General features: G+C 43.1%; 2 protein-coding genes across 2 annotated transcripts in view; one reads left to right on the top strand and one right to left on the bottom strand.

Annotated features, from left to right (window-relative positions):
* GCFC2 (GC-rich sequence DNA-binding factor 2) overlaps window positions 1-3,386 on the top strand; it is a 34,303-nt gene extending 30,917 nt beyond the window's left edge. Inside the window, exons 15-18 of the mRNA XM_066596574.1 lie at window positions 153-219; window positions 463-609; window positions 743-867; window positions 2,029-3,386. Of these exons, the coding sequence (XP_066452671.1) occupies window positions 153-219; window positions 463-609; window positions 743-867; window positions 2,029-2,128 (439 nt within the window). The 3' untranslated portion in view covers window positions 2,129-3,386. The remainder of the gene's footprint in view (window positions 1-152; window positions 220-462; window positions 610-742; window positions 868-2,028) is intronic.
* A 5,860-nt stretch (window positions 3,387-9,246) lies between these two features.
* MRPL19 (mitochondrial ribosomal protein L19) lies at window positions 9,247-16,129 on the bottom strand. Its single transcript, XM_066596561.1, has 6 exons — window positions 16,049-16,129; window positions 15,791-15,899; window positions 14,637-14,755; window positions 12,404-12,538; window positions 11,157-11,335; window positions 9,247-9,549 (listed from the first exon to the last, which is right to left on the bottom strand). Exons 1-6 carry the CDS (start codon window positions 16,092-16,094, stop codon window positions 9,310-9,312), a joined length of 828 nt encoding a protein of 275 aa, XP_066452658.1. The 5' UTR covers window positions 16,095-16,129; the 3' UTR covers window positions 9,247-9,309.
* Between the last annotated feature and the right edge of the window lie 280 nt (window positions 16,130-16,409).

The following is a 16,409-nucleotide window of genomic DNA, read 5'->3' as shown; positions in this document are numbered from 1 at the left end:
GAAAGCATGGCTTTTAAGCATTAGCTGCATGGCTGACATTGACTAGAAATACTCAGGACGTATGATGATATTTCTCTAGAATGGCTACTATATCGTGATCCGGGCTGTGATCATAGAAGACTTAAATGTTCCTGTTCTCCATGTTGTTCCAGATTACTAGAGGACAGAAATTCTCCACAGTCTAAATTTCAGGAGAGACAATTCTGGTCAGCTGTAAAAGTAAGTCATTGTTATGCCACTACTGTCCTTCTTACATGGAATATGTATATTATCTATGTGACATGACACTTTAGGACTTCAGTGATGAGAGAACCCCATGAGTACTACATCTGTTATCACTTAAGTGGGGTAGGGCCATTCGTATGGCATTGGGAGTGTGTAGAAGAAAGTGTATGAAACGCATAAGAATCATCTTGGATTTGGCGGTATTATTTATTCCACTTCTCTTGCTTTTATCCTCAGTTACTTGGCAATGTTCTTCTATGGGATGGTTTCCTTCAGGAAGACCTACTACTAGAGCTCAGCCTGGACAAGCTGCTGAACCGTTACCTCCTCCTGGTTCTTCTCAATGCGGAGCCCAACTGTGAGCTGGTGAACAAATGCAGCAAGGTAATGCGATGAAGAACTGTATCCAGATGTGAACCCGCCTACCGCTGTTTTCTCCGATGGTTATGGCCAGTCTACTTTCTGCTTGATCTTTTCTGTAGATGTTTGTGGGTTACTCTGATTCATCTCTTTGCAGATAGTCGAGCATCTACCTCAGAGCTGGTTTAAGGGACTCTGCAGTGACGTAACTTTACCACGACTGGCAAACTTCAGCAAGCACTTGGTCAACTGTGTCCACGCTCTGCACAAGCTGAATGACAGGTGAGAATTGTGTCCTTTTTGTGGTGTTTTAGGAATTTGTCCTTGTCTATTTTTTTTTTTTTTTTGTTGTCTCTGCACATATTCTTAACGACTTGGATGGAGTAAATTGTTCTCAAATCAGGCTACATTGGGTTAACATAGGCTTCACCTATATGTAGTGTTCTTAAATGGAAGTTCCAACTTCTTGCTATTGATGACCCATCCTCAGGATTGGTAATCAATAGCAGCTGACACCCAAGCTGGTGTCTTTGAGTGTATTCATCATTGCATTCGGAGCGCACTCTGATCATGGAAAGCAGAACCCAGGACTGTAGTACTATGCAGTGGCTGCTGTCTGTTCTCTCCCTCCCACTCCTGGCAGCTGTACTCCGCCTGTCCTCTGACCTCACTACCATTAACACTCCCCATGATGTGTGCTCACTGGACTTGTCGGGAGATACCTTCTGAAGGGCGCATGTGCTGAGTGCATTTATACAGGTCACAGAACTTTGAGGGTGTACTTTCCTTCAGCGGATTAATCCCAATAAGTCCAGTGAGCACACTTGTCAGAAGAGATGAGTACAGGCAGCCAGGAGTTGGAAGGAAATAGCGGACAGCAATCGCTGCAATAGTACTATAGTCCTGGTTTCTATGTTTTCCACGCTCCAAACATACTTTGAGTGCAATGATTAATATGTCTTCCTGCAACAAAACAGCTCTGTACACAGACTGCTCTGTACATTGTGTAGTGGCACGAGTTAGTATTGCAAGCTGAGTCCTATGGGACTCGGCCTGCAATACTATTTCAGGCCACTGCGCAATGTACAAATTTGTTGTCTTTCTGCAGCAAAGCAGCTTAGTGCACAAAAACTCTGATTTGGGGAGTACAGACGAGCGCCAGGGGGTGCCAGGCAGCCGACCCCGTTGATCAGCTACTGATGACCTATCCTGAGGATGGGCATTTTTTAATGGCACATTTACTAGTTATATAAAAAAGAAAAAAAAGTTGTTACTCTTTAGCTAAAGCTGCAGTTCATCATTCTGAAGATCGTAGTGGTCCCAGCAGTTGGATCCTCACTGCTTAGGATGTGATAGCGTGTCCGAGCAACCATAGCGGGATAACTGCTTTAAATTTGTCATGACCATTCCACTAATGCTTTAACGTTTTGTCTCTGCTTCCAGGAAAGGCATGGAGAATCTTGTGTCTCTGCTAGTGAAGATCAAAGCTCAGAATCTTGCAGAAGATGTTATTGCACAGTATGGCATTAAGAGAGGGACATGACCAGCAACTTGCCTACAGGATGGAGGTGGCCAACAGCGTCTATCTCAGTGGTCTTTACGCACACACATGATCAACTCATTAAAAACAAATGGCTGATGAAGCCACCTGCACGGTTGTCCCAAATATTAATGGAACCCATCAGCTGATTTTATTTATTTAATCACAAAACTACCTGTCTGATCCCAGCCTTAATCATCGGTCTTGATTTTAGGAACCTTTCATACTCCCATATTTATGGTCCCTTTTCTCTATGTTTTGGGGTTTGTTTGCAGATTTCAGCAGAGGGAAGAAAAAGGAAACTTTTCTAAACCTTCACATTTTTCACTCATCGATGCTGATATACGATTTTGTGAAAGTGGGAGGCTTTCCTTTGCCCAGCCCAGTTGACAGACATCTCCTTGAAGGAGTTGTACCAGGATCACAAGTTATTTCCTCATCAGCAGGGGTCTCACTGCTGAGACCCCTTCCAATCTCGAGAAGAGGAGTCTTGCATTGGGTTGCTTTCCCCCTCCCCTCCCTTTTCAGAATGGAGCTCTGTCCAACCATGTGTGGTCTGCATAAAATCATTTCAGTGGGGCTGACGGAAATACTGGAGCGCTTGCCGCTCTTCTATCTCTGCAGTCCCATGGAAATTGAATGGAGCATCAGGTACACTAGTATGAGCAGCGCTCCAGGCTCCTCCTCACTGCATTAAACCTGCATTAAAAATAGAGGAGATAGGACCACCATTCTCTTGATCGGTGGGGGTGTCAGCAACCTATCCCTTGTATGTGGTAAAACCTCTTAAGTTTCATGCAGGGGGAAACCTGTAAATCAAGCAGAGCCGGGCAGGAAAATGTCAATTTGAAACTTGCGTGAGATTCTCGCCATGTGAAACTAGCCTAAGGCAGCATCTTCTGACAGGTGCAATTACAGCAATAGCCAAATCCTACCTTGCTTCATGGGGTTAGTTTATGCATATAGGTCTCTATGACAACACTGCAAGGAACAGGGATGAGGCCAGGCAGTGTTGTCACTAGTATCCCACAATCTTACACCACAGACTTTGGGCCTGCAGCCTTAATCGTCTTTTGGCATAGAAAGTATTAAGTTTTTTTGTTTTTCTTTCTTCTGGTCGGTCTCCTTTAAATACAGTCCTGTGCCTGACCCCCGTTGTGAAATTACTGGGGACACAGACTTATTATACAATCCTCTTGGAAGAAACAATTTGATGTCTTAAATTCTATTTTGTAAACTAATAAATCATTTTATATATAAAGGCGCCTCAAATCGATTTATTCATTCGGCTTCTATTAAGTTGTCACAAATGTTACTGAACGGTGGCCAGTAAGGAGATATCCACGTGGGGCGGGTTCACTACAGATTGTATGAGCAGCACAGTGGATGAGTTAGAGCTCTGCAGTGTGACCGTTTATGCTGTGGATTTTGCTCTTCAAAGTCTAAAGATGGTAAAATAGCTGGAAAACCTGCAGCAATTATGATAGGAATGCTGCGGTGTGTACTGTGGCGGACTTGTCCCATGTGAATAAGCTATGAAGGATAACAAGAGGTTGTTCTGGGTTATAAAATGGACCGTCTAGTATTGTAGCTGCTGTTAACTTGAATGAGACTGAACTGCAATACCAGACACAGTCCATGGGCAGGGGGGGGCGCTGTTGCAAAGAAAAAAAAAACAGCCACTACCCAGCATGCCTTCACAACTGTGTTTCTGTACATGATATAACAAGATTGAAGTGGGCTTCACTATAGTATTAGGCCTGACAAAGAAAGCACAATACCACACTGTGCTCACTTTAACGCCTTAGTGACTAAGCCTATTTAATGCACTGAATGACCAGGCCAAATTTTGAAAATCTGATGTGTCACTTTAAAGGGGTTGTCCCGCGCCGAAATCAAAAATTTTTTTCCAACAGACCCCCACATTGTGCACAGTTAAAAAGAATCCATTTGTTATTTAAAAAAAAAAAAAAATCACTTACCTGGATCCCCGTTCTGCAGCTTTGAAGATTCTTCTTTCAAAGATGGCGCCGCTGGTCTTCTCCCATGGTGCACCGTGGATTTTCTTCTCCAGTCGTGCGTTCCACTGCCGATTTACAGCCACTTCATTGGCTAATCGGCACCATGTGACGGAGGCAGAGCTACGATGACACGGAGAAGAGGGAGGAGCCAGGACGCAGCTCGTGAGCCCGGAGGGAGACAGAAGAGGATTCCTCTATGAGCAAGCGCGACTGTTCGTGCGACCGGAGAAGAGGCTTCATCGTCGCCATGGAGACGGGGACGCCAGCACCGGAGGGGGTAAGTGTATAACTTCTGTATGGCCAATATTTATTGCACGATGTATGTTACAAAGTGCATTAATATGGCCATACAGAAGTGTATAACCCTACTTGCTTTCACGGGACAACCCCTTTAACATCGAATGACTTTAAGATTTGCATATCCAAGTAATTCTGACATTGTTTTTTCTCCATATATTGTACTTCATTTAGGTGGTAAAAATAGACTGGTTATACTTTGTATATATTTATTAAAAGTTACAAAATTGGGAAAATTTTGAGAAAAATGATGATTTTTCACATTTTCAACAGCAATATGTGCAAACATACTGTACACATTTTTGATCTATATTTCCATCAGTTTACTTGATTCTGGAAGCACATTGAAAAAACTATTTATTTTTTTAAAACTGTTTAGGAGATGTACAAATTTAACATTAATTAACATTAAGGAACATTTTTTTTTCCCTACACGACGCTAAGAGTGCAAAGGCTCATGGGGTCATTTGTGGGAGTATCTATCATTGACACCTATTTAAAAAAAATACACCCTTAATGTATTCACTGAGGGGTGTCATGAGTATTTTGACTCCGTTTTCTTTTTCAGGAGTTCAAGCAAAAATAAAATTTCATATTCTTAAATTGTCATTTTAAAGACAGGATTTTTTTTCTCTATAGTGCACATGAAAATGAGGATCTGCACCCCAAAATGGAGACACCTGTTTGTCCCGTGTTCAAAAACCTACCCATTATGGCCCTAATCTTATGTCTGTATGCACAACAGGACCTAAACCAAAAGGAGCAGTGGGTGGTTTTCAGACATTTTGCTTGAAGGGGTTTTAGGCCCCCCCATTGCCCACTTTTAGAACCCTTGAGTGGACAAAGCTATGGAGAGCCCCCACAAATGACCCCATTTTGAAAACTAGACCCCTTTTGAATTCCTCTAGGGGTGTACTGTGTATTTTGACCCCACAGTTTTTGAATTAATCTAAGGAAAGCAGAAGGAAATTTTTGTTTTTTTTGGCAATTGTGTTATTTTAAATTTTCTTTTTGTACAGCACACAAATGAATGAAGACTTACGCCCCAAAATGGATACCCCTGTTTCTCCTGTGTTCAGAAATATACCCATTGTGGCCCTAATCTGCTTACTGGACACATGACTAGGCCTATAATGGTGGGAACATTTCACACTTGTAGAGCTATGAAGGTGCCAAAACAATAGAACTCCACCCACAAGCAAATCCAGTGCTTTTGAAAAAATGCTGCAAATTCCAAATCTGGTGACTGTTGATTCATGTTGTGAAAGTCAATCTTTGAAATACAAGTGTTAAAATTCCACAGCTGAACCGCAGTTAAACCTGGCCAAATCCTTCCAGTTTTGGTGTGGATTTGGCCACCACAGATTTGCAGCGGGTATTCTGTTGCCTGCAGTGATTTTGTTCAGTGTGATGGTTCCCAATGCCAGTTTTAGACAAACATTCTGGGCCCATTTATGCTCCCGTATTTACAAGTGTCCCGGCCTGACTGCAGGCATCCCAGATTCTTAGCCTGGGTTCTCACGGGACGGAAATCCCGCGGCTTGGCCAAATGCAAGATTTCCACAGGATAGGTGCAGCTTTAAAACCCACGGCCTTCAGCCATGGGTCTTGAACGGGCTTTGCCACCTACAACTCCGCTGCCGCCATCCTCTCCCCATAGAGAGGCTGCTGTGGAAATGAAAAAAAGAATTGACATGCTGCATCTTTGTTTTCAACAGGCATGTCAGTTTCAGTGTGGCTTGGCTGCAGCATGTGGATGAGATTTTTGCAAAATCTTGCCCACTTGGCTGGCTAACCCCAGCATTAGCAGCAGCGGGCGGACATTCCGTTCCGTGTGAACCTAGCCTTACAATGCCCCAAGCGCGCGTGAGGAGGCTCGTACTCCTGGTCAGGACAATCGGCCATATTAGAAACGTGCTTGTATTTATAACAGGTCCTACAGAAATAAGATGAGCAACTTACCGATATTGGCAGTTCCTTACCCTCTTCAAGATCTGTTAGGCTTCATTCACACAAGCGCATAAACAGCAGTTTTTACGCCCAACCATCTGAGGCATTGGTTTCCAACGCATTTGTGCACACAGGTGAATATATGGTGCATAAAAACGTTGAACCGTGAAAAATGGAACATATACGCTGGCCAAAACGATGATAGTTCTAGAACTATCTTTTGTCCGATATACAGCGGCAGCTCTCATAGAGTTCTATTACAAAGAAAGGGAAGAGGAGGCATTTTAGCAGCGTCCTCTGTATAGATAGTGGAAGGCATAAACGGCGTGGACGAGAAAACCTAAAACCGCCTACGCTCTTGTGAAAAAGTCCTTAAGGTGTGTTTACACAGGTACTAGGCATTTGTCCTCTGAGGTTTGATGGATTCGGATATGACAGAGCTCTACGACAAAAGAACCCATTCATTTAATATTTTTTTTTATATTCTACTACTTGAAGAAAAATTCTATAAAATTGCTTTTTGTCACCATCTTATATTTTATGGGCAGTATGAGGGTTTGTTTTTGCAGGGTGAGCTGTACTTCCTATTAGTATCATTTTGGGACATCTACAGCTTTTGGATCACTGTTTTGGCCTCTGGCAAATGGTGACAGAAAAAAAAAAGTTCTGGCTTTGTTTTCTGCTGACGGTGTGGGGATTTATAATGCAATACTTTAGACTTTTACAGATGCAATACTAAGTTTTTTATTGATAGGAATAGAGCAGCTCTTTAGGGCCGAAGGGTCTCTTTAGATAAAGATGGCCCAACTGCTTCTCTAACTACCTGCACACATTGTACTGGCTGGTGCTGCTCAGGTGGGCAGCAGTGTGTGTGTCAGGTAGTCAGAGATGCGGTGTGGCCATCTTTGTTCAGGATCGAAGGGTCGCTTTAAAGAACTGATCTTTTCTCAAAAATAGAAAAAATAGTATTGCATCTGTAAAAGTCCAATTTATTAAAGTATTACATTATTAATTGCACACAATGACTGCGGTCAGACAAAAAAAATTTCCATAGGTGACTTGAGCTAGCAATCATTCAATCAAATGTACAATATAGTGCAGTATTATACATTTACAGTCATTCTATTACGCCATGCCACAGGCAGGGCTTAATGGGAAGACATTCAAGGCTGGCCTGGAGGCTTTCAAGAAGTACTAAACTGCCATAGTAACCGAATGGCAGCCTGTATTTGTTGCAGGAGTGTTCTTAAAGGAATTATACCACAATGGCTACAGTACAGGTGTTAAACTCCTGATTCCTGGAGCCACACTGTTATGGGTCCCAGGCCTCTCGTTCTTCCTCAGTGCATGTCTGTGGATTGCTCACTACTGCTTCATTCTAGGTGTATCAGCCTGGTGGGGACAGCAGAGTGCAGCTCTGAAGCTGTTGAGAAAGGCTACAGGACTAGCTAAAATGCATCCAGCTCCTTGACAACTTGTCTTTCATGCTGTCTGTTCCCTGAAAGTAAGGAGGATTTTAGACGTAGAAGCTTACCTCCCTCTTTTTTACGTTAGCTTCTGTAGTATTTCCACTAGGCAATCCTCTAAGCAAAACAATTTGAATTCCATACTGAGATATTGTACAATCAGGAGCGCTATGGGAGCTGCTGATATAGTCAGTGCATAGTGGATTGTGCCAACTGGCTACTATTATAGTAAAGTCTCAGTGCCAAGGTAATCACATCCTCTATGTATAGACAATAACGTATCCAGACTCAGGGCTCATTCACGCTGGCGTATTTTGTTTCGGTCCACGCATTTGCTCCGTATTCCTGGAGCTTAACTCTTCTGCCCATTCAATGTGCATTTTGTCTCCTCTTGCCCATTTATGTAAGCACTGTGTATTTATACACACACAAAGAAACAAAAGCATCATGTAATATTCACTGCGTATCTGCACTGTCCCATAGCCTTCAATGGGCTATTTAAGTCTATAATATGGATATGCTGCGTTTTTATGGGTATGAATGTCCCAATGCAAATCCACGTAGATTCGACGCTCCGTATTATGCGTTTGAGTGTGCCTTACAGGCTGTAGTCACGCTGATCTGTACGATTTTAGTCAGTGAAAAACTTACTTTGTCCTATGTTAATTGTTACGTGTCTGGAAAAAAAACCCCCAAAAGATGCATTTTAAAGTGCTCTGCACTTCCTGGTTCTTTCTTCATGTCTCCAGGAAAACCTGTGTACAGCCACAGCATTTTACTGCTGTCGAGCGGCCAGTGAATCAGCTTATCTCCGCATGGGGCAGCAGATCTCATGCATTATTTAAAAAAAGCTCCCATTAAAAAATGGATGCTTATTAAAGAATCGCACAAAACTAGACGACGCAGCGATTTTTCTAACTCGGGACAATCAGTGCAAGAGAAATATATATTTACTACTGCCAAAAGGATTACTGCATTCACTGTGTTGTAAGACTGCAGTTAAAGGCAAAACTACGTGGTTCTCACGGGACGGAAATCCCACCACTGGGCGACACCAAAAAAAAAAAACCACGCAAGATTTCCACAGACCCCTCCCCTCCCCAAGTTTTCCAATACATTATATGGTACCAGTGAAAAACACAACTCAATGAGCAAAAAAACACAAGCCTTCATGTAGTCGTACCACCATACAAATAAGTTGTGATTTCTTTAAAGTGAAGAGAAAAAAAATGGCTGCAGTGGGGGAAAGGTTAAGATTAATCTAAAACCAACAAACCCTTTTCAGCCGTTTGGTCACATGATGGCTCTCAAGCACGGATGGTGGGTAGCCTTATTTATGGAGCAGTGCTGCTTTTAAAGAATGACAACCACGGCCCTGCACCACAAACAGTGTGTATAAAGCGTTTATTCCCATAGTACAGATGAGCTCAGCGCCATGTTGTAGCGCTCCCTATGTGCTGCTCCTACTAGGCTGAGATAGTTTTTGGCGGACTTCCTCTAGGATCTCCTTTTCTATTTTGCTGGTGTCGTATATCTTCAGCATGTCATACTTCACCCACGGCCTGGCAGACTTCTTTGCCCTTTCTTTGTGCTTGTCTGTAAGATAGAGATCAAAGTTGATCCCTTTAATGTTGTGTTTTTCCTGTTCCCAACGTTTGGACCAAGGCCGCGGCCGCATCTTCACTTGCATCTAATGGGGGAGGAGACAAAGTAGTACAATCATTACAGACTTATTAATTAACTTACTCCTATTAGCCAACTGCTTAAAAGGTCAGTTCCATAATAAACGTTTGTATCACACTGCTCCGAGTTAGAATCTCCGTTACCTGCGGCTTTAGTCAGCAGACACAGGCGGTTTGATTTTTGCCCATTTATCACGGAGTTGATATTTAGGCAATTCTCCAACATTTAGGAGTAGGTTCTTGCATACAACTTGACAATGCTTAAAATGAAATTCAGGTACAGCCCCTTTAATATTATATGCCCAGAATATCCAAGTTATTCCTTGTGTAAAAATAACACAACTTTGCATTCAGTCTCAAAGAGCTTGTCCCACAAGAAATATTGTTTTTAGTTAAATCCAGATGATAATTATAAAAGAAAAAGTTTGGGATTTACACTTATTAAAATCCTGACACTCCAGGAACAATGCTAGAATAGGGCCATCTGCCGATTCTATTCAGGAAGCTTTCTGTATTCGGCCAACTTCGGTAAGGCCGGATTCATAAGAGTGTAAAACGTATTTGTGCACGTTTTTGTAGAACGGGCTTTGTGCATTTGCGCACGCATTAATCTTTACTGTACTTCACACACATTTGCGTGCACAAAAAAAACATGCAGCGTTGCCATCAGCCATAGAAATGGCCAATTAGTTTAATACATGTTCTTTCCCTGAGGAAACGTGCAGGAAAGAGGAACATGCTGCATATTTTTTGTACAATTGAAATGAGCACGCAAAATACATGCATGTGAATGAATGAATGAACAAACCCATTGGATTGAATGGGTTCTACTCTCTGCGTATTGCACACACAAATACCCATGTGAATCTGGCCTAAATGTTCTAAGCTGCTCACACTACTCAGTCTCATCATCACTTGCTTAGTCTCACCATCTCCGGACATCAGAGAAGATGCAGCAACTTCAGAAGCAGCCGCTCACCACACCCAGGGATCCCTCACCGTCCCCAGAGGAGCAGAGAGGGGAGCAACAATAAGGAAATGGAACAGTAAGGCTTCATCTCCTCGGGCGGATTTTTGCTGCGGAATCCAGAGCAGGCGTTCCGCTCCGGATTCCGCAGCAATAACCCTTCATAGCATGCTATGGAAAAATTATTTTTCATGCACACTAGCGGAAACCAATTGCGGGTTACGCACACAAATGAAGGTTCATCATTTTAGATGCATTGGGACACCCCAGACTCACATTGCAGCTCTTATAAAGAATGATTAGAGTAACCTGTGGTCCACAAACATGACCCTAGAAGTATCAGCAGTCAGAGCGTCAGGTCATTTAGGACAGTGGCGGCCCATAATGGAGCAGACAAGCTATCGGCAAGTAAACGACTAGCACTGCTATGTACTTTATGGGGAGGGTTATGATAAAAGGTTTTGCCGGAGTGTCCCTTTATATATTCATATGCCAGATCCCCATCGACACGCAGTGAACTGTTACATGGACCACTAGAGGCACGGTTTCATTAAAGGTAGAAGATTCCTACAAGTATGTAACACCTGATGGCGACCAGCTCTTAAGTATCTATCAGAGCTCCATGTTATACAACAACCAGTTGCTCACCAGGTTGACGGGTACTTCTATGTCCAGGCAAAGGACGGGCTTCATGTCAACATCGATAGTGCTGTACTCAGGGAGGGCGTCACGAAGGTAGAGCAACTTGTCATCCACCCTCTTCTCCAGCTTCAACACTTGGATCTCTTGGATAAGGGGGCTGTACAAATCGTACTTAATTTCCACACCTATAAGACAAGCAAACAGATGAGTAAGGATGATGTGCAGCTTTATAAGAAGGTTCTGCCATAGGTTATAAAGAAGTTCCCCCGAGTCCAAGGATGTACGTTTTAGGTCTCATTCACACAGGTGTAAATATGTACCATATCACATGCGTATTTTATTATCCACACGCATAATACAAAGTGAACAGAAACCATTGATTTCAATTGGTATATTCATAGGTGCGCATTTTTCACACGATTTTTGGTTGTGTGGGCAAAAAAAAATAAAAAATTAACTAAAGCAATGTGTCTTATTTTTGTCTGTATTATGGCCCAAAATAGCCCATGGATATCAATGCGCATGAGCAAATATGCAGCGATTACGCACGATACATGCATATTAACTGCGTATCTGTTAAAAAAAAATAATAATCAATAGACCCTGCTTGATTATTTTTTTTTGCATGTAAATATGCAGCGATCACTTTAGATTTACAAACACAAGCAAAAAATAAACAGTGAAAAATGCTCATTGGATTTGCACAGTTTTGGTGAGTAAATATGCAACCGAAGCGGCATATACCCATATGAATAAGCCCTTACACTTGTCTTCCCCACACTTTCCCCGATGTCAGCGCTCAAACCAACATTGTAGCCGGCTGCAATTTGCTTGACTGTGCAGCATCTGTTAGTTAGAAGGATTCTTCACATCCTCCTCCAACTATTGTTGTGACAGTTCTCTGCATCCACAGGACCCTCATTTGTTGGATGTTTTGGCTTGATCACACTATTCTCAGTATACGCGACACGGTTCCACGAGAAAACCCTGCATGTTTGGTAATGTATGAAATCCCGGCTAGTCTAGCATTAGGTACCAGCCCTCGTTGGAAGTTATCAGATCACTGCACTCCAGGGTCACACACCCAATTTCCATAATAGGAAGCTCCAAACATGGAAGGGTCGGGCATTCAGAGTGAGTGTGTGTTACCCATCATTGTAATCCTGCCTGTGATGACAACGAGACGGCTACTGAGAAGTGATGTCTACAGAACAGCAACTACAAATATATGAAAACAGGCGATCACTACCAACCTTGTCCATCAATAATATTTCGCAGCATAAAAGTGGCCCCCAGGCCGTGTCCTTTTCTTTCTATGCAAATTCCTGTAAATTTTTTCTGCTTTCCGTTCATTTGAGGATCTGCTACCGTAACGGCAAGAATGCTACCTAATGATCAGAGGGAGCAAAGACAGAAGTGATTAGCACCATCATGTCAATCATCGACGTGTTCTGTTTTGAAGTGAACCATTCATAAATAAAGCCAATCTGTCACCTCTCTATAGCACCATGAACCAAGTTATGGTGCTGTTAGGGAACGTTACAGGGAGCTGGGCGAAGTATACTTCATGCTCTCCGACTAGCGGGATCCTGCGATGTCACATGGCACGAAAATATGAGTCTTTCCAAAAATCCCAGGGGTGGCGACTTCACCAGGTGACAGCGATAGATCACAGGTGAGCATTAAAATAAATAAATACAAACATCGCCCGACTCCCTGTCACATCCCCTTATAGCACAATAGTTTATGGTGCTGTGAGAATTTAACAGGTCATCAAAAAACAGCAGATCGCTCTGGATCCTTCTCTAAGGGACCCCAGAAAGCAACTGAGCCAGGAGAAGTAAGTAGTAAGCTACACATTTCTCCTCCATTGATCACACGAATGACTGTCCTATAATTCAAAGACAGCAGAAGGTCCACCAGAATCATAAATGTGGGTCCCAAGAGCGTACCCCACTGCCTGATGTTCATATACACCAATGGGGCATATGAGGAGGGGTTGTGCACTTTAATCCTTTCCTAATGTCGGGTATCTGTATGAAGCAGGCTTCATATGCCATTGGTAATTCTGACAGCATTTAGATGCCCTGATCAGCATTTGACAGCCCCAAACAGCTAGGTGCTGCACAGCAGCCTGGGCTGATCAGAATACAGTATAACACAATATTATGGCATTGCATTATATAGTACAAGTGATCAGATTATCGCGAGTTAAAGTCCCGTTTCGACTAAAGAAAAATGTTACAAGTTTATAACGCCCCCCTTTACCCAATCATCCATCTCAAAAAAAAAAAATTTCTATCACCGAGTCTGCAGAAGTTTATATTAATCAAATATCACATTTCTAATCCTCTGTGGTGAACGCAGTCAGGAGAGAAAGAAGAAAAAAAACAAAAAAACAATGTGCCAGATATGCAATTTTGGTCAACCCACATCAAAGAAAAAGAAAAAAAAAAAAAAATCAAAAGTGATCAAAAGAAAAAAATCATATGAACCTGCAAAAAACGAGCCCTTACACAACCTGATCAACAAAAAAAATACAAAATAAATAAAAGTTATGGTGTCAAAACATGACAGAAAGCTAATGAGAAAACAAAGAAGGGCTGCAGTGGGAAGGGGTTGGCTAGTCAAGTAAAAATATGGGGCGATATGCAAGAACATACCAATGACAATATATTTTTACTCCAGACTCCCATTGTCCCCCAAGGTCACTTGTCCCAAAGAGTACAGCGTATAATCTATGTGGTAGGACACCTCGTCTGCCGATCATGTGACTTCTCCAGCTGAGGCATATGGAGCGCCTGAACTGTAGAAAGGAGCAGGTAGTTTCTATATCTGTTCCGCCATCATGTTTTATGGGGAAGTCACATGATCAGAGACGGGATGTCTCACCACAACCATTAGAGGCTACACCCTTCAGGACTGGTGTCGGGGACAATGCAGGGTCATTGGTATGTTCTTGCATACTGGGCACACAAATCTTCACTTGACTGGACAAGAAATAGAGTGTTGGACAACACAAAGGCAAGATCTCTTCCGGCCGCCCGGCTCATCCAGAGTAGACAAGCGGCCATTCATAGATGAATAGGTACCCGTTTGTACAGATTGTCAGAACCATCGTGCGAACAAATTGTCGTTGGCTGGCTGGGTCTATACTGAACGATTAGTGTTTAATTTTACACAAACGATTAACCCTTTCTGATCCAATTTTGGATTCAGGGTTTCCTAAAAGGCTTTCTCTTTTTGCTGTTATACAACAGCGCCATCTGCTGGCTAAAGCCAGTGTGTGTGCGCCAGAGAGGCTCCGACAGCAGAGTGGATGGTAATACTGTAAGAATACCCTGTAGTATGTCTTCTGACATTGGAGCTGTACAAGCTTCAATCAGAATGTAGGAAGACGTCACAGTGGATTGGAAAGGGTTAACTGAACGATCATCGCTCCATGTAAAAGGGCCCTTAGTGATAAAACGTGATCATTTCCCGCACCTACGTAGAACTCGGGAATGTTCAGGACTTTTCTCCTCTCAATCATATCTTGTCTTTCCACATAGAACTTCAGGGGTAATTTTCTGCTTCGAGGGGGTATAAATTCTGGGCTCAAGAACCTGCATGGAGGGAGATAAGCAAAAAGAGATTGTTAAAGTGTATGCAGATTATATGTTACAGCATTTAGAAAATTACAGAAGTAGTCCTCCCTAGACGCAGTGCAGAAGTAGTCCTCCCTAGAAGCAGTGCAGATGTAGCCCCCCTAGACGCATTGTCTGTGGGGGCACCATAGGGAACGGTGTGCCATCATATACAGATATGTCATGTTCAGGGAAGGGGCCAGGGGAAGATCTGGGGAGGAGAAGATGCAGTAAGAGACTGATGGGGAGGAATAGGTAAGGATTGATTTTTTTTTCCCCAATCGACAGAACCCCTTAATACTGATAAATGTAAGGTTCTGCACATGGGCAGGGGAAATACATGTCACCATTATACACTAAAGGGGAAACCACTGGGGAACACTGACATGGAAAAGGACTAAGACTTTAGGTTGTATTCAGACGCAACAGTCGAGGTGCAGTTAAAAAAGGGGGAAAAAAAACAAATTAAAAAAAAACCTCATGCAGTTTTGCTACAGTTACAATTAAAATATATATTTTTCCACTGCATCTCATCCGCCCGCTCGGACTGCGGCCTTAAAAATCCCATTCACTATTGTCCTTTACACATTATCTTCAGCAGCAGGTGTCAAGACATGCTGGGAGTTGTAGTGTGTTTATAGACGCAGCAATTATGCATTAAAGAAAAAAAAAAAAGGATCATCCGAATGAAAGAGAATGAGAATTGTTCGCTTCTTGGAGTCATTCAGTTTTGCACGTATAAAAAAAAATAAATACGGTATACATCATGGCTGCCCGTTCACCTGCTGCGCCGATTAAACAGCGCTCATTCAGAGTTTCACATTGCGAATGCGAAACACCGTACGAGAAGTGCCCAAGCCAACGATGAGTCTGCCAGTCTGAACAGGCCGCCCGAGCGAACGCGCCACTGATGATGTCACTCGCCGGTTCAAAATATAATTGTGCCGTCTAAAAGGGGTGCTGGTTGTACGACAGACGCAGGTTGGAAACCCCACATGACCCCCATAACATCACCTCATCCGGGACTCCTCTACCGCTTTCTTATCTACCAGCGATGGCTTAACGGGAGGCCTGAAGGTAGTAGAGTCGCCGCTGCTAAGGAGTCTGGCAGGGGTCAAAATACCTGGAAGGAGAAGAGAAGACGTTTACAGGTTACCAGAGCCTCGTAAAGCTCAGCCAATGGTGTGTGATATACACACACCTACAGCGTGCTGTAAGCTATATCATGTACGCTCCCCGTATTCGACCCGGTATATCTCATCCCCATCTCACCTGCCCGGTACCGTACCGGGAGCAACGACCTCCCGCACGCCGCCATGTTTTCCCAGTGTGACTGTCAGACAGAAGCGCATGCGCAGTGAGAAGCGCGGCAGCCACTACGGAGAGCCAGAGCGGTCAAGAACGTCAGAGAAGCGAAGCGAGAAATGTGAGGTAAAGAATTCGTAGCTTCAGCTTCATTAGGTCGAATTGTACCACGTGACGTGTAATATGTGTCAACAGTGTGTTATAAGGGGGTTATTATAACGGGGGGGGAGCCGCCTGTTTTTGAACGCTATGAATGGAGAAATCGATATTTTATTTTGTATTCATTTGTCCACAATAAGTTGGTAGTGTCACCATAGCAACCTCCAGT

Source organism: Eleutherodactylus coqui, chromosome 1, assembly GCF_035609145.1.
Source record: "Eleutherodactylus coqui strain aEleCoq1 chromosome 1, aEleCoq1.hap1, whole genome shotgun sequence".
Taxonomy (NCBI): domain Eukaryota; kingdom Metazoa; phylum Chordata; class Amphibia; order Anura; family Eleutherodactylidae; genus Eleutherodactylus; species Eleutherodactylus coqui.
Note: the sequence above shows the minus strand (reverse complement) of the source record. Positions and strands in the feature narration are given on the sequence as shown.